Genomic DNA, 26,942 nt, shown 5'->3' with positions numbered 1-26,942 from the left:
GAAATCTGGCATAGGGCATGAGGTCTTAGAGATGTGGAAAAGCGGTGGTCAGAAGGGATACCCACAAAGGTTAGAGAGGACCTCAGCAGAGGCAAACATATCCAAACCCTGGCAGCTGCGTCACCTGCAATGAGAAAAGAATGCAGTTGATAGTCAGAAATGGCAAATAGAAATACATTCTAAACAGAAATGCTAGAGGAAAAGCTGAAAAGTCTTTCTCACCTCTCTTTGTTTTCAGGGTATGGCCTTTACATTACATGAACGACAACTGCTTGGATTGCAAGGACTTCTACCTCCTAAAATAGAGACACAAGATATTCAAGCCTTACGCTTCCATAAGAATTTGGCAAAAATGACTGACCCCTTGGAAAAGTAAGCACCCTTCTGGCTTTGTTTTGTCATGCAAGTAAATGGAAATTGCTGTAAAATATTGGATAGGGATAACCAAACAAGGTTTCTGTGCCTCCACTGGGTTTTTCAGTTGTTGGAGGTTATTTTCATTTTCACAGAGAAAACTGCTTTCCTCAATCATGCATTCATCATGTGGCTAAATGAGGTTGGGGAGCTTTTTTTTCTTATGTTCTGCAGTCATAAAATAAGAATAAAGAATGTGCACAAAGTGGCAAACCTTGCTGTAATATGTATTTCTGTAATATGTAGGATTTGGGTGGCAGGTTGTTACAGCACACAACTGCAAGGGGGGGAGTGCATGCTAAAAAAAAAGTGAGAAGGTAAATTGAGGGTTTAATAATTAGGTATCAAAAACTTTATCATATGCAGTGGTTACTGCTAGAAAGGAATTACAGAATTAGAATTTTGAGTCTCACAATGTAATTGTTTTATATTAATTTTTTTTAACTCACTGGTTTGGTAAAAAAAAATGCGAAGGATTTTGATTGTTTGGGCTTTTTTAGAATGGCATGTTTTTAGTGTCCTGTTCCTGTTTTCATATAAGCCTATGTGTATCTGCCTGTAAAAATGTGCAGTCTCCTAAAGGTGAGGGGGTGCTGGAATGGGTTGAGGCTTACTGGACCACATCAAAACTCTTTTGTTCTCATGAAAACCAAAAGATGACTTTTAAATCAACATCGTGTCACTTGCTGATCTGAAACAGTCATGTCATGTGTATTGGCAAAGTGCCTGGTTGCTGTAGCCTAAGACAGATCGCTAATTCATTATCATTATGTTGTTGGGTTAGCAAGACTGCGTTACAACTGATACACAGTGGGTTGGTAGGTAAATTTGCAAAAATGCAGGTTTAATTTACATACCTAGGTAAGTCCTTCAAAATGGACCTTTTGTTAGGAGTTAATTTGTTTTACAACTGTGTTAATGTTAGGATTAACAAGACCTTCCTGTAAGGACCTCACTTTTTTTTGGATGAAAAATTCTTGCACTGAATTTTTTTTCAACAGTAATGAGACTCCCAGCTGCATCCTGTAATAAATCCATGGGTTATCTTTTACCACAGTGCATGCTGGCGCATTAACTTGTTAGCATGCATGGTATGTCATATCCAGTATTTTTATTTTGGCTTTTTAGTACTGCTGCTCTCTATTCTCCAACTTTTGTTTAGCGCTTATAGCCCAACTTGAGTGGAAGCAGGGATTTCATGAAGAAATAATATGAAGGAAATCTGGGTTTTTGCTTTGACATTTTTCACATTGTTTTAAAGAAGCATAAATGTGAAACAGTAACTAGTGGGTTTTTTTTCTTTTGCTTAATTTCAGGTATATCTACATAATGGGAATCCAAGAGAGAAATGAAAAATTATTCTATAGGGTATTACAAGATGATATTGAGCGGTTAATGCCAATTGTATACACACCAACAGTAGGCCTTGCTTGTTCCCAGTATGGACACATCTTCAGGAGACCAAAGTAAGAGCAATAGATACATATTGCTGCTACTTTTACTATAATTTTCTCTATACTTGCCTGAGGTTTGGAAATGTTTTACTTCATTTTCATTTGGATTCACCTACCCAAGACTTGTGCCAATTCAGGGCAGTAAAAGTTCATTATATAGTATCTCAAGACCTAGTTTATATTGGAAAACAGAATATTTGAAAACAGAAGTGGTACTGTGTCACATAAATACCACAAGCGCAGGGCTTCAGCTCCATTTCCAACTCTTCCTATATGCCATACAGCTCTTTAATTCGGAGGGGAGCGCTGTGGCTTTCCTCAACTCTCAAAATCACATCGGTGATTCTGAAGATGTTATCAGGATAGAGCATTTGGAGGAGAGTGTAGATCAAAAGGGATATTTGGAGGTCATCTGGCCTCACCCTCTGTTCAAGAAGGGTAACTTCAGGTAGGTTTATAATCTATTCCCCTGTGCATGCAGCCTGCACAGAGGCAGAAACACAAGTGCACACATGCCCATACAGCAGATTTGCTGGAGGAAGCTCAGGCTAACGGCGGTTCTGGCAGAATTGAAGCTGTGATGAACATGTTCCTGCTGATGGCAGAGGGTCCCGGTGCTGGAGAGATTCTCACAAGGTTCTGCAGACCAGCACAGCATGACATCTTGGGTGCAGGAGCAGGGGCCAGCAAGCAGTGCCCAAAGAGAGATGCAGGCAAAGAAGGAAGAGAGGCTTGACTCATGGTAGCCCAGAGGACTCTTTTGGGTACAGATAGTCCCCATATTAAAGCTGTGCTACAAGGAGTCAGCTTTCAGTTATTCTGACACAGTAAATGTGCTTGACTGGGATCGTGGTTTGGGTTCAGCAGTGACTTCAGAACAACCATTCCGGTTATTAGCTGTGTTGAGGAAACCATTTCAGACTGGCAGTCATTTCGGCTCATTTCCATGATACTCTCACTGCAATTCAACGTGTGTCTCTAAAGCCCTCTCACTTGAGGGCTTTAGTGCTGGGTGGAGGAAGGGCTAATCCATTGCTGCCAGGGGGACTGGGCTGCCTAGTGTGGCTGCTGTGATAAAGACAGTAAGAAACCCAGCGGTTTTGCTCCTGATATGGAGCAGGGGGTGTGAAAGATGTACTCTTAGTTCTCACATGCTTCCTTTCCTCTTCCATGTCTCTCTGTGTTATAGACCAGTTTGAAAACTGTTGCCCTCTAGAAGTTGTCTGTAGAAGAAATGGCAGCATGGACTGGAACTCAGGATGTGCCCCTTTCTTTCCAAGCACCAGCACTTTCCAAGTGTTGGTAATTTATCTGCTACCACCTCTGCTGAGCCTCCTAACAGCAGAGGGCTTGCTCAAGCAGAAGAAATACAGACAATTCACCTCTGCTCCTTTCTGCTCCTTTGCCTCCCCCCCCATGTTCCCATGGAGAAGCACTCAGCAGGGAGAAGCACTGTTCTCCTGGTCTTGAAGAAGACAGTATGCTCAGTCCCTGGCTTTCTCTTCCCTTCCCCTCACCTTGTATAATGTCTATTATACAATATAATATTTTATATTATATAGTATAATAGACACTATATATATAGGCACTAAGGTAAAGCCAGGCCTAGGATCATATTCCCTTCTCCTGTCCTTACAGGGGAGCATAGATCCTGCCTGATGCTAACACCAGAGGTGTTCTGCCCCACAGGGGTATTGAAGGTGAATATCTGTAGTAGTGCAAAATCCAGGTAGCATCATGGAAAGTATTTTCCCTGAGTTCTTATTTTAGTGTCACAGTAGCCAAATAGACTTCTCTATTAGAAAGTGTCCTTTGAGTGATTTATGGCAGTGATTGCAATGCTTTCAATTTTAAGCAAATAGTACTGTTTGATATTTAGTTTTACAAAGCAAGGTGAACTTTCCAGTTGCCACCTATAAAATATTTCTGCTTTTTTTTTTTTTTTTTTTCCCCAGAGGATTATTTATTTCTATCTCAGACAGGGGCCATATAAGGTCAATTGTGAACAACTGGCCAGAGAACGACGTTAAGGTATTACCATTCTTTTTTTCTAGTTATTTAATCTCAGTTGAACTTCTTGAAGACTTGTTAGGACTCGATGGAAATATAAATGTTAAATAATGTATCCTTGGGTATTTGACGGTGATGGCAAAATACAGCTAATGATGATAATGCATATCTTGAAGAGCAGCGTTTTATCCTAAATATGAGGTTTATGGTTTGAGTAAACAGCAATGATTGGAACCAGACTTTCCAAACTTTTTAATTTTACTTCATTATTCCACCTTTTGGGGAGGTGTTGAGGGATGCACCTCTGGGTCTTACTGTGTTACACAGCCATAGCAGAGGCAATCTTGTCCTCAGCTTAGGACACAGAAGTGGTAGTTGGGAGGCCCAGATTTTGCTGTTAAATCCTGGATGACCCAGTTGGGTCAAGAACCATAAGGAGAGATGAGGTGAATGATACTTACACAAACTTTTTGACGTCTGGATTTGTAAGTGGAAATCATAAATCCAAGTTACAAGCTGGAGTGCCACACAGCAGCTTGGATCCTTCCCTAGGTGCTTAGCTTTCAAGGATTTGGGCAGTGGATTTCAGCAAAGAAAAAGAAGCATAGCAGATTCTAACATTAAGCATTATTGCTTCAAGTAGAACATTCCTTGCAATCTGTTCTTTGTTTGACTGTGCAAACATACCTGAATTTTTGCCTGGAAAAACAACAACTGGTATTGCTCTAACCTTTATAGATTCCAGTAGTCATGTATAATTTCACCTGCTTTTGTTTTCAGGCTGTTGTTGTCACTGATGGAGAAAGAATATTGGGTCTTGGAGACCTTGGTGTATATGGGATGGGAATTCCTGTAGGAAAACTGTGTTTGTATACAGCCTGTGCAGGAATACATCCAGATAAATGCTTGCCTGTGTGCATTGACGTTGGAACTGATAATACAGTGAGTTTGACTGAACTTTGCCTGCCATAAATTATCCCTATGAAAAGCAGTTATTTAAGAGTATTTAGTACTTAAGAGAAGATTTTTATTTGAGCACTTTTGATTTAAGTTAAAACCAAATGTTTTATGTAAGGGTAAATGATTTGGAATTCACTATACAGTTACCTATCAGTGACTGAAAAGTGCCAGTTGATTTGTCAGTGAAATGGTACATTTGGAAGTAATTTGAATGCTGGAACCCTGTAAAACAGACAGTCAGTTTGACCTGACTTTTAGAAGCTGGAAATGTGAATCAGATTTATTAAAGCAGTTTATTGTTCACAGTATTGATTTGTTCTGTTTTAAAAGCAGCCATCACCATCCTCAAGTCCCAGCTGAAATTACTGAATATTGATATAGACTGGAGGCAGTTACAGTGGCTATATAAATGCAGTATCTTTGGTGTGAAATATGTTACTGTGAACTCTGCAAAGTGTATATTGAGGAAGTGAATCATCCTGCTGCTGTGTTTGATCTATTCTTTTTCAGACACTCTTAAAAGATCCATTTTATATGGGGCTATACCAAAAAAGGGATCGCTCACAGGTGTATGATGACTTAATTGATGAATTTATGGAAGCCATTACAGACAGGTATGACACTGAATGTTCTGCACAGGAGGACGGCCAAAACTGCTGGCAAAAAACCCCAACCCAAACACGCTGTCCTTGAAACAGTCATTTAAGGAATAAGGGTAGGACTAGAAGAAGTCAAGAGATGTGGCTCTATTTCTGGCTCTGTAGTGACTTTCTCTGTGACCTGGAACATGCTGCTTGTAGTTATCTGTTAAATATGCACGGAAGGGAGATGGAACTGTTCTAAGCGGTGAAAGGCCTGAGGACATCCTCTTCCAAAGTTAATTGATGACGTGCAGGATTTGTTTCAAAAGGATTGCATTTCTTTTATGTGTCTAGTGATAGGAATATTTGCCATGTTCTGTAGGTATGGCCAGAACACACTTATCCAATTCGAAGACTTTGGAAACCACAATGCTTTTCGTTTTTTAAGAAAATACAGAGAGAAATATTGTACCTTCAATGATGATATTCAAGGTACACCTTTTGTTTATGTTCCTTAATCATTATGTTCCTTACTATGCAGAAACTTTGCCTAAAACCATTATCTGCCATGTAAATCTGTTCAGCTTACCTTAGGTTTGTATTACTTTTACAGGGACAGCTTCAGTGGCCTTGGCAGGACTGCTGGCAGCACAGAAAGCCATTGGTAAACCATTTGCAGAGCAGAAAGTACTATTCCTTGGAGCAGGAGAGGTGAGTTCTCTTAAGGGCTCTAGAGCAGCAAGAGATTTAACTGTGTGTTTTCTGGTTCTGTAGGACTTGTGGAGATTCACATTCTCTGAATTCCATTGCAAAACTTTTTATATAAGGCCAGCTGAAATATGTTAATAGAAGGGACTACCTACTGGAAGATGATTATTTGAAAGGTGTTTAACATTTGCAGGGACTCAAGTTTTCCACTTCTTACATACACTTGAAAAAAGCATCAGGGACTTGTGTGTAGTTGAAGGGGAATTTACCATAAAATTCTGATTTAGTAAGAAAAGGAGTGAGAACATCTTGTTAATTTTTATAGCATTGGAGAGAAGTACACAGTATTTTTCTTAGCGGGTTAAATCAGTGGCTGTTTGTAGCAGATGCTTGTTAGTTACTGGGGCAGCAGTGTCAGGACCAGCACCATGCTGCTTGGGATGTCATCAAAATTGCTTCTATGGTGCTGACAAAATAACTTAATTAGCCGAAAATTTCTCCAGCTGGGGAAGGTCCTGATTACAATAATTGGCCAGTGTTGTGTTGTTGCCTGAGCACTGAACCCTGCTCTGCACTTCCCTCTGTCTTATTTCTCCTGCCAGACTTAGAAGCGTGTGCAGTAAGCCAAGAGAGGGGACATGGAGGGGAGAACTTCCAGCATCTACTTTCTGTCCTCTCTCTGAAAGGCCTTTATCACAGGCAGCAGGAGCAGAGAGAGGTTTAGAAAGTAGTTGGGCACAAAACACTACGCTGTGGTTTCTTGACAAGAGGGCTGCAGCACTAACTTGCTGGTTGGGCTGGTTTTTTGTGGCTGCTGAACTGGTACAGGCACGGTACCCAGAAGAGCTGCCCCTCTCTTTCCCTCAAAGATGTGACACTGTTGAATCCCAGGAGTTTGCCCCTGTCTAGGCAAACATTGCTTGTGTTTCAGAGGTGACTTACTAAAGACTTTTTGTGGGCATCTTGAACAGGGTGGTGTTTGTGATGACAGACCTCTTTTGTGACTTGTAACAAATCAAAGTCCTTTTATCCACAAGGCTGCCCTGGGAATTGCCAACCTCATTGTTATGGCTATGATGGAAAGTGGTGTTTCTGCTGAGGAAGCCTATAGGAGAATATGGATGTTTGACAAATATGGCTTATTGGTTCAGGTAAGGGTGCACCGTGCCTTGAAATACCACAGTACAGATGGCCAGTGATTTCTGTGTTCTTCTGACCAAAAGAATCAACTTTTTATCTATAGGGCCGAGAACAAAAGGTAGATTCCAATCAAGAACCATTTACACATCAGGCTCCAGAGCAGATACCAAAGACATTTGTAGAGGCAGTGAATGTACTTCAGCCTTCAGCTATCATTGGTAAGTAAGGTTATTTTTGTTTCTGTGTTCCCATCATTTAGTTATTTGTAGCATTTAATTTGCTAACATGGTTCCAAGGAGGTTGATGACAGTGATCTGTGTTTCTGCTGGTAAATAAGACAAAAATGTGAGGTCAGTTTTCTGCTTGAAAATATACTGAGCTGCAGGTTAGCTCTCGGTGCATCCTTCACTGCAGCTGTAGTGCTCCTCCTGCATCTTCTGTTCCTTGTTAACTGCTTCCTCTAGTCCTTGTCCAGCTGGTGTTGGACCTTTTTTTGGAAAACTCTGAGCATGTTCTCAGGAGCTCCATGGCCACGATGAACTGAAACTATAGCAAAGGACACTAAGAATCAGGAATAAAAGTAGTAACCTTTTTCCTAGACGTGTTCTCTACACCAGCGGCAAGGGAGAGGGCAGTCACAAACACCATGGTTTCTGCTTTACAGGAGTTGCCTAACCTGAGGGTTTTTTCCTGATCTTACCAGTGTATACAAGTATCTTAAGGGCAAGTGTCAGGAGGACGGGGCCAGACTCTTTTCAGTGGTGCCCAGTGACAGGGCAAGGGACAGCGGGCACAAACTGCAACACTGGCAGTTCCACCTGAATGTGAGGAAGAACTTCTTCACCTTGAGGGTGGCAGAGCCCTGGGACAGGCTGCCCAGAGGGGCTGTGGGGTCTCCTCCTCTGGAGACGTTCAAAACCCGCCTGGAGATGGCTCTGTGCAACCTGCTCTAGGAGAACCTGCTTCAGCAGGGGGTTGGGCTAGATGGTCTCCAGAGGGCACTTCCAGTGCTGACCATTCTGGGATTAATTGCCCCAGTCGGCTTCTGTGGCCAGAATCTGCCAGCAGCGTGGCTGGAAGGAACCATTTCATCCTGCAGACCACCAATCCCTGTTAGGTCATTGACATACGTAGGTATCGATGCATAACTGTGGCTGTTTGCAGGGATTAGATGGGATTACAGGTATTTCCTGGTACAACTCTGCAATTTACTTTGCACAGGATGTATTTGGGGGGTGGGGGGTGGCAGTTTTTTGGCTGAGTAGCTACCTTGAAGTTTGTAGCAGGTGTACAAATGTACATCATTTTGATGTATTTGTACCCTGTGTTTGGGTGCAGTCAGGAATACCAATATCAAGGGAATGTGCATTGTTAAAATTCCCCTAGGATGAATCATCAATGAAGAACCTGGAGTTCCCACTTGCTTATCCAGGGCAGTGAAAAGTGTTCTTTACCCAGATCAATACAAAAAAACCAACCATGTAAAATAGGCTTTTGGAACACATTAATTAGATGTTCCTGTGAAAATGAGAATTTTAACCAGCCACCAGCAGAGCAGTGCCTGGTTTTTATCTCCTGCTGTTAGAAAAGCCTGTGATGCTTTGCTCTGAGTGGGAGACTTCAGGGGTGACATGAACTTAATCTACAGTCACTGTCACCTGCCCTGAGGCAGTCAAGTATTGACTCTCTTTTTATGTGTTTCCATGTGCTTCAGGAGTTGCGGGAGCTGGGCGGCTCTTCTCTCAGGATGTGATCAAAGCAATGGCCTCTATCAATGAGCGACCCATAATATTTGCACTAAGTAACCCTACAGTGAAAGCTGAATGCACAGCAGAGGAAGCGTATACATTAACAGAGGTATGTAAGGTTTAGAAATGTTGACCTACTGGCACTTACTGACAGAACTGTTTACTGAGTGTGAGAAAGCAAGAAGTCCAATTATTTTATTATTACTTGGACTTACTGATGTAATAATACAGATCTTTCTTGTGATCTGGCAAATGTAAATGGAGACAATTCAACAAGAAGTCTTTATTTTTAAACGATACCTTGCAAAGCTTAGAATAGCCTAAATCTTGTTATGGCACGGGTAAAGACTTGTGCTTCCAACACAGGAGTTGGTGATGGCCCTCTGTCCTTGTGTTGCCCTCTCACAATGTCTGTGTCTCGTACCTGGCATCACCACACAACACTGAAATGAGTGAAACAAGAATAAACACACCTCGTTCTGCACCTCAAAGCCATTACACTGTGGGCTACTTGGGGAGGGTCAGAGGTCAGGGTTTTGGGGTGTTTGTTTTAATAACACTATCACCAGTGCATCCAGACCTTGGTTTTTACCTTCAGTGAAGCAAGTCTTTTATCCTTCTGCACAGCTTTTTACATAAAACTAATCATCTTTAAGGAGAGCCTGAGAGGAAAGAGATGGGGGCAGGGGAGCATCAGGCAGGTAGGGCACTAGCTTTTAACACTTCAAACTGGCTATTGATGCCTTTCCTGAAGACTTCAGGGGTGAGGCTCATGAAAATACTACTTTTTTTCTCTCGCTCTTTTTTTTTTTTTTTTTTTTTAAAAAAAAAAACAGTCCAAAATCAAGTGACTGGTGTGAAAATGAGTGAGTGGAGATCTTTCCTTGTTTCTTAATGCAGAACTATGAACCCATTCTTTTCACTGGTAGTGTGGCTCAGTTTCCACTTTCCATTACTGCCTCAGTGGTGTTAGCTTCAACCTAGGAGGGGTAGAGCTCCATCATCTCCAGTTTCTCTTCCTGGATTCTCTTCTGTGTTATAGAGCCCATCAGCTCGGAGGCAACTCTTGATACAAGAGATCTGCAATTCCAGAGCTGAGCCCTAGGCAGGAGTAACAGCCTCAGGACAAAATCTAGACCTTAGTTTTTAATAGTAAATGAGAATGCTTCTAAAAGTCGATGGTTTAAATTCTCTTGGATATCTTGCATTAGCCAGAATAGTGAGTTGGGCAGTGTTTCAGTATATAAAATTAAATTCCTATTATATTGGATAGAAAGTAAACAGGAGTTGGTTATACAGTGAAGCCTTTTGCTGGCATAAATAAATGTAAAAATTACTGGCATCCCTGATGGCTGAAGGAGGCCAGCAGCACATTAGAGGGAGACTCAGCCTCATTTTTGCGTGCACTTTTTATTTAACATCAACAGAGCAACAGATGTTTTAAGGGAAGAAGCTCACTTTTTCCCTCATAGCAGTGTGTTGAGTCACGAGGAGTTGGACCTCAGGGTAGTTGTTGCTGTCAGATGGAGAAGCAAGACAGTGCTGATTAGATTTAGGTTTGATAACATGTCTTCACTGAAGTACCTGTGTGAGCATGGTGCTATTTAAAAAATTGGTGCCAGATGGGGAGAGGGTCTTTGTTTTTTTCCTGTATTGGATCGATATGTCCTTTTATTCAGGAGTTTCCGGAAGTTATTATTTAGACATGGGTTATTTGAACAATTCAATATTCCTGGTCAGTAAACGAATGGATGTAATTTTGTTCCAGTCCTTATTAATAAATTTTGTAATGTTTCTGGCTCGTTAGACTTTTCTCTATACCTAATGTTTGTTTTCCTAATGCTCTTCAGTTCTCTGAAATGTATTCATTTTACCTATAGTTTGCCCTCCGAAAATGTGTAACATTTTTCGCTTCAATGTACAGTAATTACCTAGAGAATCCTGCCCAACTTCACTTTGTCGTTTAACTAACAAAGTTTGTCAGGCAATTAGGGATAAGAGCTGTCAGCCCTATGTGTCTGTCTCCTGGCCTCGGGAGTAGCCTGATCCTGGCTGGTGTAAAATCTTAGACTAAACTAGGAAGTCAGTAAAGAAATGAAGGTATCGTCACTAAGCTTTTATTCCTTATTCTTTTTCCACTAGGTGGCACCTGTAAAAGCTTGATGATGTTTTGGTGCCCTCTGCCACCGTGTATTGTTGTGGGCTTTTGTTGTGTTTGAATTTTCGTCTTTTGGTCCAGTCCTCAAATACATCCGTATATTTTGCTCCCTATGCAGAAAGACTATTGTTGTGGGTATGCCCTAACATTCAAACATAGTTCCCAAGTCCCTAGCTTCTTTGGTAATTTGTTCTCGAATGCAGTGGTCCGGGGAGCTTTAAATGTAAATAATGTTATTAAACCTACTCAAAACAATGTCAAGATTTGTTGCTTAGGGGGGTTTACAGCTTAAGGAAAGGATCGTTTATTTGGAGGGTATATTTCACACTCCAAACTCTGGATTTGTTTTAGTTTTTTGTGCTGATTAAAATTCTTTTCAAAAGAAACTGCATTATTCGCCCCTCTGAGACCTCTCAGCAATAAAAACATGATACAGCAGTCCCTCCCTTCACTCTCCCACCCATCAGTAAATAAGTGATCTTTTGTTACTGTACTTCTGTTGCAGTCTCCTTTTGGAAGTGGCCATCATTCAGCTGTCTTTGTATAGTCCATACGGTGGTGTGTCCTGGCTTGTGGCAATGGTTCCTGATACGTGGTTATAAAAATAGTTAACACACAAATACTTTATTTTGTGTGTGAGTAGTTCCTCTAAGTCATTGCTGTCTTAAAGAGCAAGGAATAATAAAACAAATGGATGGCTTCCATTCCTTAGAAAGCTGCACAATTCAATGTGTATGCTTGCCTCTTCTGCTTTCCAGATGTTTGCTGCAGGAACGCTACACGTTCTGCAGCTGCAGAAACATGCAGATGCTTACTTGCTTATGTCTCTTCCAGGCCCTACTGGAAAAGGGTGGGTTTGGTGGCAGTCATTCTGGGATTGTGGAGATTGAGTCAGCAAGGGATTTAAGTATGTGCTTGAATCCAGTTGCATTCAGCAGGGCCGTTTGCCTTTTTGCATTTGGCTGTGTGCTTGAGTACCTTCCTGACTCAGTCCAAGAGCCGACTGGCAGCTGTAGGACTGTGGGGTCCCTGTATTTCATAATGACTGTATTGCTCCAAACTGTTGGCTTTTTAGAAGCTGCCTGACTGTGATTATTCCTCTGTTTAACAGGGCCGTTGCTTGTTTGCCAGTGGCAGTCCCTTCGAGCTGGTGACTTTGAAAGATGGAAGAACCTTCAAACCAGGCCAAGGAAACAATGCTTATATTTTTCCAGGTAATAAATAAAATTTTCTTCTTTTAATTTTTCAGACTAGGCTGTTAGCAGCTCGTCTTGGGTTCTCTTCCTACCCTAGGCACAGTTAGTGAAGCAGCATGAAGAGGTGTTACCAGCATGTAAAGCTGAGAACTCAATCAGAAGAACGAATGAAAGAAAATCAATTAAGGATGGATGCCATGCATGTGCAGCTACATATGCGACATGCATGCAGTGAGCTTACCCAGCTGGATATACAAAAGGGAGTTATTAAAGGCTTTGAAAGCTGTTGCATTATGGGTTCTTCTGCTTGTTTGGGGCAGGAGGTGGAGGAGAAAATAAGTGTTAATATATGCCTCTTTTAAAGTTACACCTGCACAAGTGAGGTCCAAAAGAAGCCCTAGGGATACTTCTCTGCCTTCCCCTTTCTCTCCCTTTCCTCACTGAGCTGCTAAGCTCCAGCCCCTTGCTGAAAGCCACTTATTATGGTAAATGACTGGCACACATGATAATAGTTTTGCGAATGTGTATAGAAAGCTGTGGGAAGATTTTTTAAAATAACATTCTAGATGACTTGCAGCTTCTTGGCAGCAAGCTGCGTGTTTTGGAATGGTGGCCCTAATTGGCAATAATTTTATTGTAGGTGTGGCTCTCGCTGTGATCCTCAGCAGTGTTCGGCATATTAGTGACAAGGTTTTCCTAGAGGCTGCTAAGGTAAGTGAGGAAGCAGAGCAGGCTGTGGCTTTTGACATGGTGGTGGATGACATGATGGTGGATGAAATGTTGGGCAATTTCTCAAATCTTGCTGAAACTGTGTGGTTTCCTGTTTGATTTCTGTTGGTTGTATCCCTCCCCAATGGAGGGGGGAAAAAAAATATTTTTATCAAACAAAACTGTGAAAAGCATCAGCTTCCATTGCCTTTTTAATTTTTTTCATTCAGAAAACCAAACACCCAAATAGGAAATCTGTCCATGCTTAAATTGCCTCCCAGCCCCGTAGGTCTGGCAGCAGGCCTGCCCCCGCCTCCTGCCCCACTCTGTGTTCCACAGCTGGCAGTGTGTTCAGGGATGCACATGGCCCCCAGGCTCCCAACCTCTCCTGCCTTTCTACTCTGCAGCAGGAGCACCTATCACATTGGAGTGGCCAGTGAATCAATTGGCCAAACACATGGGCAGTCGTGCAGGCACATTGCGCTCTTCTAACTTCCATAGTTATGGGGAGTTCAGCCTCCAAAAAAATAGGATCATATTTTGCTAAATATTTACAAGCAGAATATGCTGATATGGGCGCAGATTGAAGAGTTGATTTTTGAGAATTTTGAGATTCTGGCTGCCTTACCCTACTGCTTTGGGAGCATTCTAGTAGTAAGAACAATGCAACTTGTTTCTTTCAGGTGTTTTAGTGTGATATTGATCCCACTCGGGATGCAGTAAATAGAACTTGTTTGTTTTTCTAACTCAGGCATTGACAGAACAGCTGACCGATGAAGAACTTGCACAAGGAAGACTTTATCCTCCACTGTCTAATATCAGGGAAGTTTCCATTTATATTGCTGTCAAGGTGAGTATGAAGCATAAAAGTGGACTGTACTAAAAGTGTTTTATGTGTACATTAACCTGCTGAATTGCACAGTATGGCCCTTTGGCACAAAATACCCAGTTCTTTGTGCCTTTAGTAAGAGCTGCTTATAAAAATTTGGAGTTTGTTGGATGCTTCAGTTTGGCAGTAACAATGGGCCAAAATGATGCTCCCTTGGTTTCTGAAATCAAGTTTTAGATCTTGGTAAGGCATTCAGGAATTATAAAAGGACTTTGGAGTTTGTCTTTATCCAGTTTGTGAGTCCTAAACATTGCAGTGGAAGCGGGGATGTTACATGAAGGTAATAAAAGGCACAAACTGCATGGTGATTTAACTTTTCAGGTTATGGAATTTTTGTATGCAAACAACATGGCTTTCCATTACCCTGAACCTGCAGACAAGAACCGTTACATTCGATCAAAGGTTTGGACCTACGAATACGAGTCCTTCATGCCAGATGTGTATGACTGGCCTGAATCTAAGGTTCACTGATGCATCAGAAGATTGCACTCCTCAGGCAGCATCTTCTACTCTGCAGGGATTCCTTTTTCAAAGCAGTTTAAATCATCATCTTTGAGTCCTATAATTTATTTTTGCTCATTTTGTTGTCTTTTTTTTTTTTCCCCCTCCTGCCCTGTTTTTCACTTGATGTAGATTTCTCCCCACTCTCCCAAGTACCTGATGACTGTATGGATGATGGCATCCACAGGAATGAGAGAGGACTCGAAAATACATTTAAATAATGACATTGCATTTCTAGCTAAGAGCCAGCACCACACTAAAGAATTCCATTAATGATGGTTTAGCTACGTGCATTTGATGATGAACTATAGCTCTCTCATCACTGTTGATTTCCAGAATGATTTATTTCTGCTTTTAATAATCAGTCTTCTAATTGTCCTGGAGTTGTCACGCTGTGTTATCTGTGACATCACCAGAGAGCATTTGTCAGAAAAGAAAGGACAGCTTAAGACAAATCTTAACAGTCTAACGGGCTTTCTGTTTTATCTGATATTTAAAGATGTCTATGTCCAGACTTCCTTGTGGCATTGGCTGCTCTTGTTTCTTTCAGCGCACTTTGAGGAGCAGCATGGTATACACACATGGAATCTGCAGCAATGTCTGTATTTTGTGTTTTCATCATAGTGTAAAAAAAAAATCTGTTATCAGGAAACACATGAGCTAGTTAAAAATATTCTTGGAAAGCCTGAAAATCATATTAATCACTTAATAGCTTTTAAAAACAAAGCTATGCTGTTGCATAATAAATTCTATAAAGTAAAGGCAGGATCTGAGGCAATTTATGGAAATCTTTTAGAGGTTTTAAGGGGAGATTTTCTGCAGTGGACTCCAAGGTGATGTGCCAGAGGGTTTTTGTTTCATCTGTTAATTTTTTTCAAGGTTCTGTTTCTTTTAAGCTAATTTGTTTTCTGTCTTGCATACCCTTGTTCTCACAAAACGACCTGCGTGTGATGTTTTCGTGACATTGCTGACTCAAAAACTCGTAAGTGGACTGACTCACTTGCCACTTTGAACAACCCCCCTGCAGACAGCTGATGAAGCTGAAACAGAAAGTGCTACAGGCAGCTGTTGACACACACATTTACAGAAGTTTGAACATTTCTTGTGGTCTTAGTCCAGTATATTCAGTTCAGTTTGAAGACAGGACTCAAAAGTTCTAATGCCTAGAAGCTGTAAGTTGATCACTTAATCTTCCTCACTCCCATTTACAGATGTAATTTGTTGGGGGTTTCTGAAAACAAAAATTGAGTTGAATTCTTCCTTGCAGTGAAGAGCGCTGCACATTTGATGCAGATACCACAGTGTGCATTCCTTTTCATTTTGTTCATACCAGGTTTGAGTGCCCTCCATTAGTTTGTATTAGCAGGCAGGGACACACAGTGATAGTTACAGTCTGTGACTTTTCTAAATCTGGTTGCTGTAACAAGAACAGTGGTATGTCAGGAACAGAAGGGAAGACAATGTGCTGTTTCATGGTGTTCTGCATCAAGGTAAAAAAGGACAAAAATAAATAGATAGATGTAAAAGGGCTATACTGGCAAACTTGAAGCCAGAATCCAAAGAGATGAAGTAAAACTTGCTCAGGATTTACCCGTGGTAAGCACCTCTCTTGTTTCCTCATTTTTATTGGAAAATGTGGTCTCCAAAAGAACAGGCCCAAAATAGAACAGGGAAAATAGTCTCTGTACCCCTTTAGACATGGTCTCTGCCTCTTACAGCCTAATCTCTAATTTTAAAATTACGTTCACGTATTAGATAAAAAGAACATGGAACTCTGGGAAGGCTTTTATCTAAGTGAGGAAAGGAGACTGATTATATAAATGCAGAAAACAGTCATGTGGGGAAAAGGCTGCATATTCAAACTGTGGTAAAGTGCTGTCTGGTGGGGCTCGAAATGCCACATTGCCAAATCGGGCGATGTATGTGGTTTGCAACTTGTATATGTAAGTATATGTACAAAAAAGACCAACACACACACAGACGATGTTTTTACAAAGAATGTTTTTTCCATCTATTTTTGCTATGCCTGGTTTGTATTGTATTTAAATTTGTGATCTTACTGAAAAATTGTTAATTTAATGTACAAATTATTTTTACCTTCTGAAAATTCAACTCTAGCTGAAGCCTGTGGTAGTGTGTCAATGGAGTTCTGCATCACTGGGTTCAAGAATATTGGGAACGCACAATTCCTCACTTCTGCCAACATACTAATTAGGCAGATGGAGTAACAAAAATATCCCATGTGCTGATCTTGTGTCCCGGCTGAGACTGATCACAGAGGCAGGGCAATCAGTCTGTAAATATAAATCTGTCTTACAAAATAAAGATTTCCATCCATCTGTTCGGTCTGATTGAGTGTTTTCAGGCAAGAAGTGCAGTCACCGTCCATAAGCAGTGGGCATTGACAGTGCTCAGGAAAACCTGGTTCTTCGGAGGACAGCATTACCTGCATGCAGCAGAGTCTTGCTTTGGGCAAGAGCGATTACGATTCCCGAAGGGAGCTTTCACGCAGGGAATTCACAGTGGCTGCTGTCAGGCTGAGGGAAAATGCCTGTCTGGTGAAGGACAGTCCTTTTCCTTCCTGGCACAGCCTCCCTGCTGTCTTTAAGCAGCACAGCACATGCCGAGAAGGGTTGTTCAGAATTGGTTGGCAGTGGGATGTTCCCAGGTACAAATGTTCCTGCATAATTTTTCTGGAAATACCACTGCACAGGTGAGGAAAAAAAGTCTTTAACAAGCTGGGAGGCTCCAGTTACAATACAGCCCTGCCCTGATGGGGCTGCATCTATAGAGTTCTGACTCTATAGAGGAGGCCTGACTGCCTCTTTCTAATCTGTCCCAGTTACAGCAGCTCAGTGGTACCAGTTGGACCTTACCTGTGGATATGTGCTTGTGGACATTGTTTAATCAGGTTCTGTTCTGTGGATAGCTTGCAATATAGACACAGCGGACTTTTACCTTTAATGTACAGCCATTGCTTTCCATTAGCAACAGGAGATATGTCAGCTCAGTTTTAAGTGCATTTCACTCTCCCTTTCATCTCTCTCAGATTTATTTTTTTTAATAAAATATACAGGTTCATCTTCAGTTTTGTGTATTCTTCACATCTAATCTTTGCATTAATTAAAGTTATTTATCTTGCCAATTAGTAAGGACCCACAGTATCCTTTTTCATATTCTACTTAACCTGATTTTTTTCTGTTTGCTGACTTATGCAAAAGTATTTACCGATCTTGTATCTAATTGGAAGATCCTCTTATGCAGTATGCAAAGGGAGAAAGTTGTCACCAGGATGCATTTTGTAATGCTACATACAGTAAATTAATCTTACACTGTTCTTTAAAAAAATTGTATTGCCTACAGGATGACTAGTGTTATAGCTCTTCACACAGCTCTGGTGACTTTTGCCCTCTGAATGGTATAGAAGTCTCTTTCATGCCTCTTCTGTGAGGATGCTATTTTGGGTGTACAGAATGCTTCGGAGAGGATCAGGGACTCCCACTGAGGTCAGTAGCTCAGTCTTTTCCAGGACTGGTCCAAGATTTGCTTCCTTAAAATCAACAGGAGCAGGACTGAGCCTCTTGGCAGCAATGTATAGAAATGTCTAGGGGAGAAGAAAGGTAGCTAAGGGAGCACAGCCTTTTTTTTATAAAATACATGTGTTCTTGTTCAAAGATGTTACAGAGGTTTGTACGTTCCTGAAGCATATGTCTGCATGCCAACAAGTGACCTGTAGAGGAAGACTACTAAAATGTATCTGATAGATTTTTAAAACCCAGGTGTGACTCCTTGCCTAAGTTCTTGGTTATGTTTGTGAATAGTGATGTTTCATGATGTTGTGTTTGTTTTCCAGGCTTAAAACAAAGCAACACTTCATGCGCAGATTGGTGTTTAACAGGTTTCCTGCAGTAGGTGCGTGTCTTCCCTGTACTGTAGTTTCCAGCACAGTGTTTTGCGTGGGGGTAGAGTAACTCTGTCACACTCCTGTGGTAGTAACTGCAAAGATAAATGATACACCTTTTAGTTGTTCAATAGCGGCCCTATTTGGTGACTATTCCTCCCTATGGGGTTCACTATTGTACAGCTCTAACTGAATTTTAGTTCAGCTGACTCTGGGGCTAAGTAGATCCAGGTTGTTTGTCTTCTGTTTGTTCCGGGTCTTCGAGACCTCAAAGGTGCAGATTTGAGCACCTGTTGTCATTTGGATAAAAGTATCTACAAGACTCTCAGATTGGACTGTAAGAACAGAACAGTTTGGACTCCTGTTGCAGCTGCAAGTGCTATTCCTGAGTTTAAGAAAACCACTGTCATTTTTTGGACTTTTTTTAAGATGATGTGTGCTGCTATCCTGTTTCATAACAGCCAATACCTAATAGGCAGTGACTGGTGTTACATTGAATAGTGGAGCAAGGAGAAAATCTAGAGCAGCTCTCTAATTGCACCCGCTTGGCAGCTGAGTTTGAGCAATGTAATTCAGCTGCTGCTGGTGAAGGGACATCTAGTTCTGTACGGATCTACCTTGACCTACCTACCTACTTGCAAAATACACATTACCATGGTATCAGAAAGCCTGCAGATACTCTGGGTGAACCACAAGGAAAATAGAGCATGCTTTAGACCTCTTGCTTCCTATCATCACTTCCCCAATCCTAGCATTTGGTAGTGATGCAGCTTACTCGTGCCTGCTCCGGAGGAAGATATGCCAGCAGCTCCGTCGTATGCGGGGGATCCAGGACCTGGTGGCACAGCAGACCATGGCTACAGCTCATGTAAAAAGCTTTCTCACATTGGACATTTTGCTCATGGTGCAAGAACCTTGGGGCGTGTGTTAATACTCTGCCATGCATGAAGTTGGCGCTGGATTGAATTTCACTGTCCGAGTACCCTGGACTTACCCATCCTTGAAGCAGTTCCTTTGTAATGAAAATGGAAATAAAAGTACTTTTAGGACTACACAAACAGAGTAAGATGGCCAGTTTAAGTAATGCAGTGTCAAAAAAGATATAGATGGGCTTATACATACCTACTTTACACAAATAAATGTAAGTCCACCGGAGTGCTTGTGAGAACAGTTCTTGCCTTACCTGCCCGGGGCTGACTGTACTTGGAGGGACATCGCTCAGCTGAAACTAAAGTTGTATTTAATGTGAACTGGTTGGGGTTTTTCTTCTCCTTTCTAACGTTGTAATTCTTGGAATGTGTGTTCTGGTCTTCTATTTTCTTAGTAAAATGCATTCCCTTTGCCTAAATTACATTTGACTTTGTTTATTCTGAAAAAGTAACCCTTGATCTATACGGCATTGGTATGGAACTCTCTAAATCACTGATGTTTTGGGTTTTTTTTTCCTTTTGTCCCTTGCGCACCACCAGCAGACACCCCCGGGACTCAGGCTGTGCAATTTTATCCCCAGAACTGGTTCTCCACAGCATTTGTTGCCGGGAGGCCCCTTTGTAAGCGCCCTGAGGCCCAGCCCCCGCCTGGCCCCAGCGGCCGCGGCCGCCTGGCTCCCCGTGGGGCCGGGGCCGCCCGCCTGGCGCAGCGCGGGGGCGGGGGGCCGGGCCTGGGCCGCTCGGGCTCCGCCTGCCGCCGCCCGGGGGAGGTAGGCGGGCCGCGGGGAGCGGGGTAGGCCGCGGTGCCGGACCTGGGCCTGGCCGCGGTCTGTTTGCGAGCTAAACGCTGCCGTGCCCGGGCGCGGCGGCCCGTGGAGGCTCGGGCTGTGCCTCACAAGCCCCGGGGGGAGCGGGGGGTGGGCGGCCCGGCGGCGGGGAGGGGCTGCGGGCGAGCTTAGGCCTCGGTAAGGCTTTTAGCGTGCCCTGGCCACAAAGTAATAGCGTGATGCCTTAGACCAGCTGACAGGTTGTTAAATCTGTTTTTACGCAGGGGTAAAGGAAGCAAAGCGTTTATTTCGGGTTTCTTTTGGGGGGGGTGATGGATGTGCATTTACCCCTTCTCGGCCCCCCTCCCCCCCCGAGGTCGGGTTGCACCTCGGTGTGCTTGGGAGGAGGCTGCTAGCACACCCGGGAAGAGGACTGCTTTCCTTCAGGGAATGGCGGCAGTGCTTTTAAAAGCAGCCAAACTGAGGCTTTATTTTTTGTTTGTTTGAAAGGCATCTGAAGCTGTTGAGGCACCTGGACTTTGAAATGAGGAAACACATCTGAAAACGGGGTAGGCGCTAAATCCAGGAGGGCTTAAGGCTGGAAATAGCACACCCCGTAAGGCGAGGCGGTGTTAAGAGTTGTGCACAGGGAAGTTCTGCTCCTAATGCAGCTTTCCAAAGGTTGCCCTGCTCCTGCAGACCGGCCAGGCTCCTCATCTGGACAACACAGCAGAGACATAAACTACAGGGGTATGGCAGCTGACAGTATAGATCCTTCTGCTGCAGTGGGTGTCCTGCGATCTGTCAGGCAGCCTTCAGGCTACGTAAATGGTAGTTTTGAATTTTTCTCTTTGCCCTTATGAGAAGCCAAACAGGCTTTCAAGGGCACCATTGCAAAGGCAGAGTAAATCAGGTGACTCCTGTGTCTTGCGGTCTCTGAAGTTGTTTTGAGGGGAGAAAGTTTTTCCTCTCTGGGTTGCTGGGCTGCCCGCCCCTGACGTCCTGCCATGGCATTTAAACGTCAGCAGTGGCTGTTTGGTCTTAGTCGTTTGGAAAAGGCTTTTAGAGGAAAGCACATGCAGGAAAATGCAGTTTAAATTAAGAAGAAAGAAATAATAGTGGGTTGAAAGGTTAGAGTGTTTCCAACTGGATAGGGCTGTTTCTTTAGGTAATGAACAAAGGTCTTACGTGTGGGCTGCGTGTTTGCAGCCTTCCACTGACATAAAGAGGAAATCTGCCACTTGTAAATATTGTGTCATCTGAAAGTCATATCCTGCTCCAGGGAGGTTTTATTATTTATTTTTTCAAGGCGAGGGGAATTTGATCCTCACATTAAAGTACAGAGGATGCCTTCATTTAAAGCGAAAATGTTTGTTTCTTTCCCAGCATAAACATGTATGTTCAGCAGCTCAAAATCTCTTTCAGGTGGTGTACCGACGTACTCAGAATGTCGATGGATATAACTTTCCTTGGCACAGGCTCAGCATATCCCTCTCCAACAAGAGGAGCATCAGCATTAGTGCTTCGCAGGGAAGGAGAGTGCTGGCTCTTTGACTGTGGAGAGGGAACCCAAACACAGTTCATGAAGAGCCATCTCAAAGCAGGTTTGTGCTGTTGAAAGGTATTGTGATGAGGGAAGGGGGAAAGTTTCATAAGACCTAAACAAAATACTTTGTCCTCCTGCTCATGGTATTTGAATACATCCTAAACATGCATGAGCAGCTGAAAGTGTTGTGTATGGGTGGCACTTGCTGAACCTGCTGTGCAGTAATCCTTGATTGCCCTTTGGTAAGGAATTGTGTTTGAGAACCAAACTCTCTTGAATTAATTTCTTGGGCTTTGTAATTTCAAACGTGGTCCACAGACCAGGCACAGCTTGTGTTTTTCTGAAGACAGCTCTAGACAATACATGCTGTGAGTCTTCCTGTCAACAAACACTGTGCTTTTGTTAGGTAAAGTTGTGTGTATCTGTGGTAACTTTTACATTTTGGCAAATAAAGTAGAAACCAAGTTTATCGTCAGTAGCTGTGCTTTTGCAGTCTACAGCGGCAAGACCAGTCTTCTGACTTGAAAGTTACAAAGATGAAATTATCAATTATGAACAGAAAACCAGCTTCCTGCTCCTCCAAAATCTGAAGCCGTCAGGGGATTTAGTGGCCAAGTGAACAGACTAATTTTTACTAAATTTATGCTTTTTACTAAATTGTTCTTAAATCAAAACAAAGAGATTCCATCCTTCCTATTACTTCGTCCTAACAGATGCTGGAGAAAATGCCTTACTGTATGGAGGTGGGGACTCAGCTAGGAGAGGAGACTAAGGCAGCCTGATTTAAGTACACGTATCTGTAATGAGAGAAAATTCTGGGCTTTTTCAGTCTAGCAAAGGTAGGGCCCAGTGCCTGGGAGCTGGAGTGGGACAAATTCAAACACTAAACAAAACCCAGATCTTGTAAGCACAGTTTTTCATCTGTTCAAAACAAACCAGCCAGACACCATAGTTTTCTTGCCTTTTAAAAAACTTCAAAATCAAAACTGGATGCTTTTTTAAAATTTATTTTTGATGATGTTAATTTCATGTGCTAAATTCAAAACTGGGAACAACATAAATTCCATGTTACGTTTCTCATTAGTCTACAGTTTCCATGCGATGTATGAAAGCACAACCACTTTCCAGGACTGCTTTGTGTTTTAATATGGCAGATGTCACCAGTTGATTCTGTTCCATGCTTGTAGCACGTTTTGCTTAGAAGGAACTAAAACTTCTGTCTCAGCAGTCTTTTCTTGGCAAATCAAGACAAAATAAACCTTGTGTGGAAACTTACTGCTACTATGGAAGAAATACACTTTGTGGTTTGGGATTTATTTCTTGAACACTAGTTTTATTTTGATTTCCCTCTTTCGTTATTTCCTACTTCTTGCCAAAAAGCAATTATTTCTGAGTTGATACGGTGTTCATTTATTTTCCTGCCTTTTTCTGGTTTGTTTTTCTTTTCCTGTTGTTCTAATCAATAGGCAGAATTACCAAGATTTTCATAACTCATCTTCATGGTGACCACTTTTTTGGACTTCCTGGGCTGCTGTGTACACTTAGCCTCCAGAGTAGCCCTGACCCAAACAAACGACCTCTTGATATTTATGGACCATTGGGACTGCGAAACTTCATATGGAGGAGTATGGAGCTCTCCCACTCACAACTTCTCTTTCCCTACACTGTTCATGAACTGGTACCTACACGGGACCAGTGCCCCCCAGAAGAATTTAAGGAGTTTTTTCACTTGGACAGAGATGAGGTATCTCCCCAGGAAGCACAAGGGAGAATACTCCACTTGGATCCAGTAGAAAACTCTTACTTGCTGGTTGAAGACGAGGAGATAGTTCTGAAAGCATTTCGCCTATTTCACCGCATTCCTTCCTTTGGCTTTGTGGTGCAAGAGAAGCCCCGGACCGGTAGACTCAATGTACAGAAACTGAAAGACCTTGGTAACTATTTTGTCTTATTTTTCCTCTTTGTAATTGTTTAAATGCCTAAATGCATGTGTTCCAACAGAGTAGTGAGCCCAGTTTTCAGCAAGTGTAACAAAATTGGGTTCATAGGCGTTGTAATCTTTTTATGACCACCTTTCTAGGGGTTCTAGCAAATTAGAGGGCCTGTATCTCTCTGTAATCAATTTAAATTCCATTTCCCATTTTCTGTTAAAGACATTTTAATACTTCACACCAATGCAGCAGTTTGGTGTGTAATACTAATACCAATTAATATTGAAGACCATTCTCATACTGGGAAGAGCAAACAAGTTCAGATGATAAAGTTTAAAAAGCACAATGTGGCTTTCAGGGAAATGTATGGCCAGTGTATTTGCATGACTTTATTGACTTTAATATGAAAAATACAGATTTTCTTCAAATACACTTCCTGCTGACATTACAGGCTCTTTATTTGTATGAAGTACATGAAATATCAATTGCTATTTATACTGAGGTGGTATTTTTTCAGCGAGACAGCTCTGTGTATAGCATATCTCTTCTGAAGTTATTTTTTTTTTTTTAAACATGACATGCATTATAATACTTATGGGCTCTTTTGCCTTTATTTACCAGGAGTTCAGCCAGGTCCTTTATATGGGAAACTGAAGAATGGAACTGCAGTTGTTCTAGAAAATGGAGTAATGATTTCTCCTTCTGACGTCTTAGAAGACCCTATTCCTGGAAGAAAAATTTGCATTTTGGGGGATTGTTCAGGTGTGGTTGGAGATGCGGCCGTGAAACTTTGCTGTGAAGCAGATGTACTGATACATGAAGCTACATTGGATGATACCCAGGAGGAAAAGGCCAGAGAGCATGGTCATAGTACTCCAAAAATGGCATCAGATTTTGCAAAATTGTGTAAAGTTAAGAAACTGGTTTTCACTCACTTCAGTCAGCGGTATAAACCAGCTGCTCAGAGAGGAGAGGGGGACATGGACGTCACCGAACTGAAGCGACAGGCAGAGTCAGTGTTAGATGGTCAAGAAGTAACACTAGCTGAGGATTTTATGACAATAGAAATTCCAATGAAAAAGGAGAAATAGCGTGAGCAAGCTCTGCATGAAGGCAAAGTATAGGATGGTGTTGGATAGCACTTAAAAATACTGGTGGTGTTTCTGGTACCATAGAATGACAGAATCATTTAGGTTGGAAAAGAGCTGTAAGAACATCGAGTGCAACCGTTAGCTCAGCACTGCCAAGCCCACCACTATCCATGAGTTCTTTCTGTGGCACGCAGAGAACTGTTGCAAACTGGAGAGGGTACTAGGTATGGTTAGCGTTGCTTTTGTAAAGGATACGGAAACATCTGGAATTAGGAACAAATTCATAAGTGATGATTTCGGACACCTAGCTTCCCCAGAAACTGAATGTGTAGAGTGGTGCAAGCCTTCACAGCCTTTTTCTTTTCAGCCAAGGTTTTCCTTGGACCACAGATTCCGGGAGCAGAGCACTGGATCATTTGGCTTAATACAGCCCTCTGGAAGGTTTGTTTTCTGCACCAGAATTTAAGATAGCTCGCCTGTTGCAAGCTTTTGAATAACATCTCTTTCAAACTTGTATACAGTATTTTGTAACTGTAAGGGGACTGAAACTAATAAAAGTAGTTATAACTCTGCCAAGTGTTTGTAACTAGGGGTGTTGCTATGCTTGAGTTGAGGAGCCCTTCTAATTTCCCCTTTGCATATGAAGTTTTCTCATAAATAAAAACAGTTTAGGCTTCCTATCAAAAGTGAATTGCTCTTAACAATTTGATTCATTTAAAGCTCTGAAGCGTGAGCACTAAGCTTGTATACCTGTTCCCTGCATCAGTAAAGTTTTGGAAGTATGCTTGAAAGTCTTTAGGCAGATGACAAGTCGTCTTTCCTAAAGTGTTCCTCCAGATGCATTTCCAAAGAGAAATTACCCTGATAAGACCATATTTGTGTTTGTAGAAGTACCACTACAGGAGGAATTTCACCTAGTATATAGCTCAGTCTGCAATGACTTTCAATTAAGGGACATGTAAACCAACTTTATCTCCTTTTCTTCTCCCCTCAAAACAAACCAGAAGTTGGGAGTTTCCCAAATTCTAGCTCAATTTTCTGGGGGGAAAAAAAAAAAAAAGTAAAATCTACCCTAAACATGTTTCCCTTAGCATGGATTCCTGAAAGCTGAAACACTTCATAGCTCTCTAATATAAACACTGAAAACTCTGTCAGGTTGAAGTACAGCTGCTACAGTTTGTGCTTGTTCTTTTGTTGAGTTGATGGTAATACAGATGGAAAATGAATCTGTTTAATACACAGTTTCCTTCCTTGCTTTAAATGTCAAATAACAAAGCTCCAAAAATCTAAAACACTCCCACTTCAAGGATCTCTCCCCTGAAAATGGTGCACTGCTCAAAGGTGGTTTGTGGACAGTGGTAATCCTCACCCAGACCAAGCTGGTGAGATGAGGAAGTTAAATCCTGCAGATAATTTTTCTATACTCTTGACATTTTCTTCACTAAGGGTGTGTAAGTAAGCAACAAACTTCAAAGAAAAAAATGAGTGTGATTTCCTTGCTTAATTTGATCAAATTGAATTCAATGTCTTATCCCCACCCTTCAAACAGACTTTTTACCTGTGGCTGTGGTAACTCCAAACTGAATTACATCAACATGAATATTTCATGCTTCAAATATGCTTCAAATGTAGAGGAACTCTTGGATTTCTTAAAAAAAAAAAGTTGGGAAGAATTGCAAACTTGAAGAACATGACTTCTGAAGCAGAAACTCCCTGATTTCTTGTGACTTCTCTCTTAAAAATGGTGAAAAGTGGGTAGAGTCTCTGGGTCATGCAATGGGAGATTCTCTCCACACACACACACACACATACCCCCCAGCTGTTTTTCTTTTGTAAGATAAAAATCAATGGCAGGCACAGAGATCTTGATATCACACTTTGCTTTGAATAGTCAAAAGCTGAACAGGCTCCAGCTGTCATACAGGGAAAGAATAACTAACTTTGTTGTCCTGATGTGCTTTGCTACATCTGCTTCCACACTGGAACAACCAAAAATTCCTATTTCTAAGCCGTTCACAGCTGTGATAATGAAGTTCAGGGAGCAACTTCGAGGCTTTGTGGAAATTCACCCAATACCACCTGCAAATAACAAATCAAAGGCTGGAAATAAAACCAAGGGACAATCCACAAGCCTATGCAGCCTGAAATGTGTGCACCCACTGCTGCAGCACATCTCCCTGCAGTGCTGGATGCTGCTGCTCGAAAACTGCGTTATCCATCCCAGCGGTAAATACATTTTTGTGTTCTTGTGGTTAATGAATTGCTATGAATTCAGGAATATCTTCAGTTCCCATTCAAATGACAGAGGGT

The 26,942-nt window shown here is 41.9% G+C and overlaps 2 protein-coding genes across 13 annotated transcripts in view; both read left to right on the top strand.

Annotated features, from left to right (window-relative positions):
* ME2 (malic enzyme 2) overlaps positions 1-19,719 on the top strand; it is a 36,606-nt gene extending 16,887 nt beyond the window's left edge. Inside the window, exons 3-16 of one of the 4 annotated variants that reach the window (XM_055699250.1) lie at positions 239-372; positions 1,731-1,880; positions 3,824-3,899; positions 4,659-4,820; positions 5,349-5,452; positions 5,802-5,911; positions 6,033-6,130; positions 7,165-7,278; positions 7,371-7,485; positions 8,982-9,124; positions 12,285-12,387; positions 13,010-13,080; positions 13,829-13,927; positions 18,321-19,719. In XM_055699250.1, the coding sequence (XP_055555225.1) occupies positions 239-372; positions 1,731-1,880; positions 3,824-3,899; positions 4,659-4,820; positions 5,349-5,452; positions 5,802-5,911; positions 6,033-6,130; positions 7,165-7,278; positions 7,371-7,485; positions 8,982-9,124; positions 12,285-12,387; positions 13,010-13,080; positions 13,829-13,927; positions 18,321-18,326 (1,485 nt within the window). In that variant the 3' untranslated portion in view covers positions 18,327-19,719. Of the gene's footprint in view, positions 1-238; positions 373-1,730; positions 1,881-3,823; positions 3,900-4,658; positions 4,821-5,348; positions 5,453-5,801; positions 5,912-6,032; positions 6,131-7,164; positions 7,279-7,370; positions 7,486-8,981; positions 9,125-12,284; positions 12,388-13,009; positions 13,081-13,828; positions 13,928-14,287; positions 16,807-17,830 lie in introns of those variants that run through there. The other 3 variants (XM_027803590.2, XM_027803589.2, XM_005437990.4) reach the window with 3 other exon arrangements.
* Positions 19,720-20,011: 292 nt separating this feature from the next.
* Positions 20,012-25,208, top strand: ELAC1 (elaC ribonuclease Z 1). 9 transcript variants are annotated; one of them, XM_055699687.1, is made up of 5 exons: positions 20,050-20,067; positions 20,575-20,633; positions 21,490-21,668; positions 23,077-23,544; positions 24,163-25,208. In XM_055699687.1, exons 3-5 carry the CDS (start codon positions 21,512-21,514, stop codon positions 24,630-24,632), a joined length of 1,095 nt encoding a protein of 364 aa, XP_055555662.1. In that variant the 5' UTR covers positions 20,050-20,067; positions 20,575-20,633; positions 21,490-21,511; the 3' UTR covers positions 24,633-25,208. The 9 variants fall into 9 exon arrangements, with proteins under 9 accessions (XP_055555663.1, XP_055555662.1, XP_027659406.2 ...); XM_027803605.2 differs by lacking the exon at positions 20,050-20,067 and adding an exon at positions 20,220-20,324; XM_027803608.2 differs by lacking the exon at positions 20,050-20,067 and adding an exon at positions 20,220-20,324 and having other exon boundaries at positions 20,575-20,685.
* The last annotated feature ends 1,734 nt before the right edge of the window (positions 25,209-26,942 follow it).

The sequence above is a fragment of the Falco cherrug genome, chromosome Z, assembly GCF_023634085.1.
Source record: "Falco cherrug isolate bFalChe1 chromosome Z, bFalChe1.pri, whole genome shotgun sequence".
NCBI classification, from domain to species: domain Eukaryota; kingdom Metazoa; phylum Chordata; class Aves; order Falconiformes; family Falconidae; genus Falco; species Falco cherrug.
This window is presented reverse-complemented; position numbering and strand designations above follow the sequence as displayed.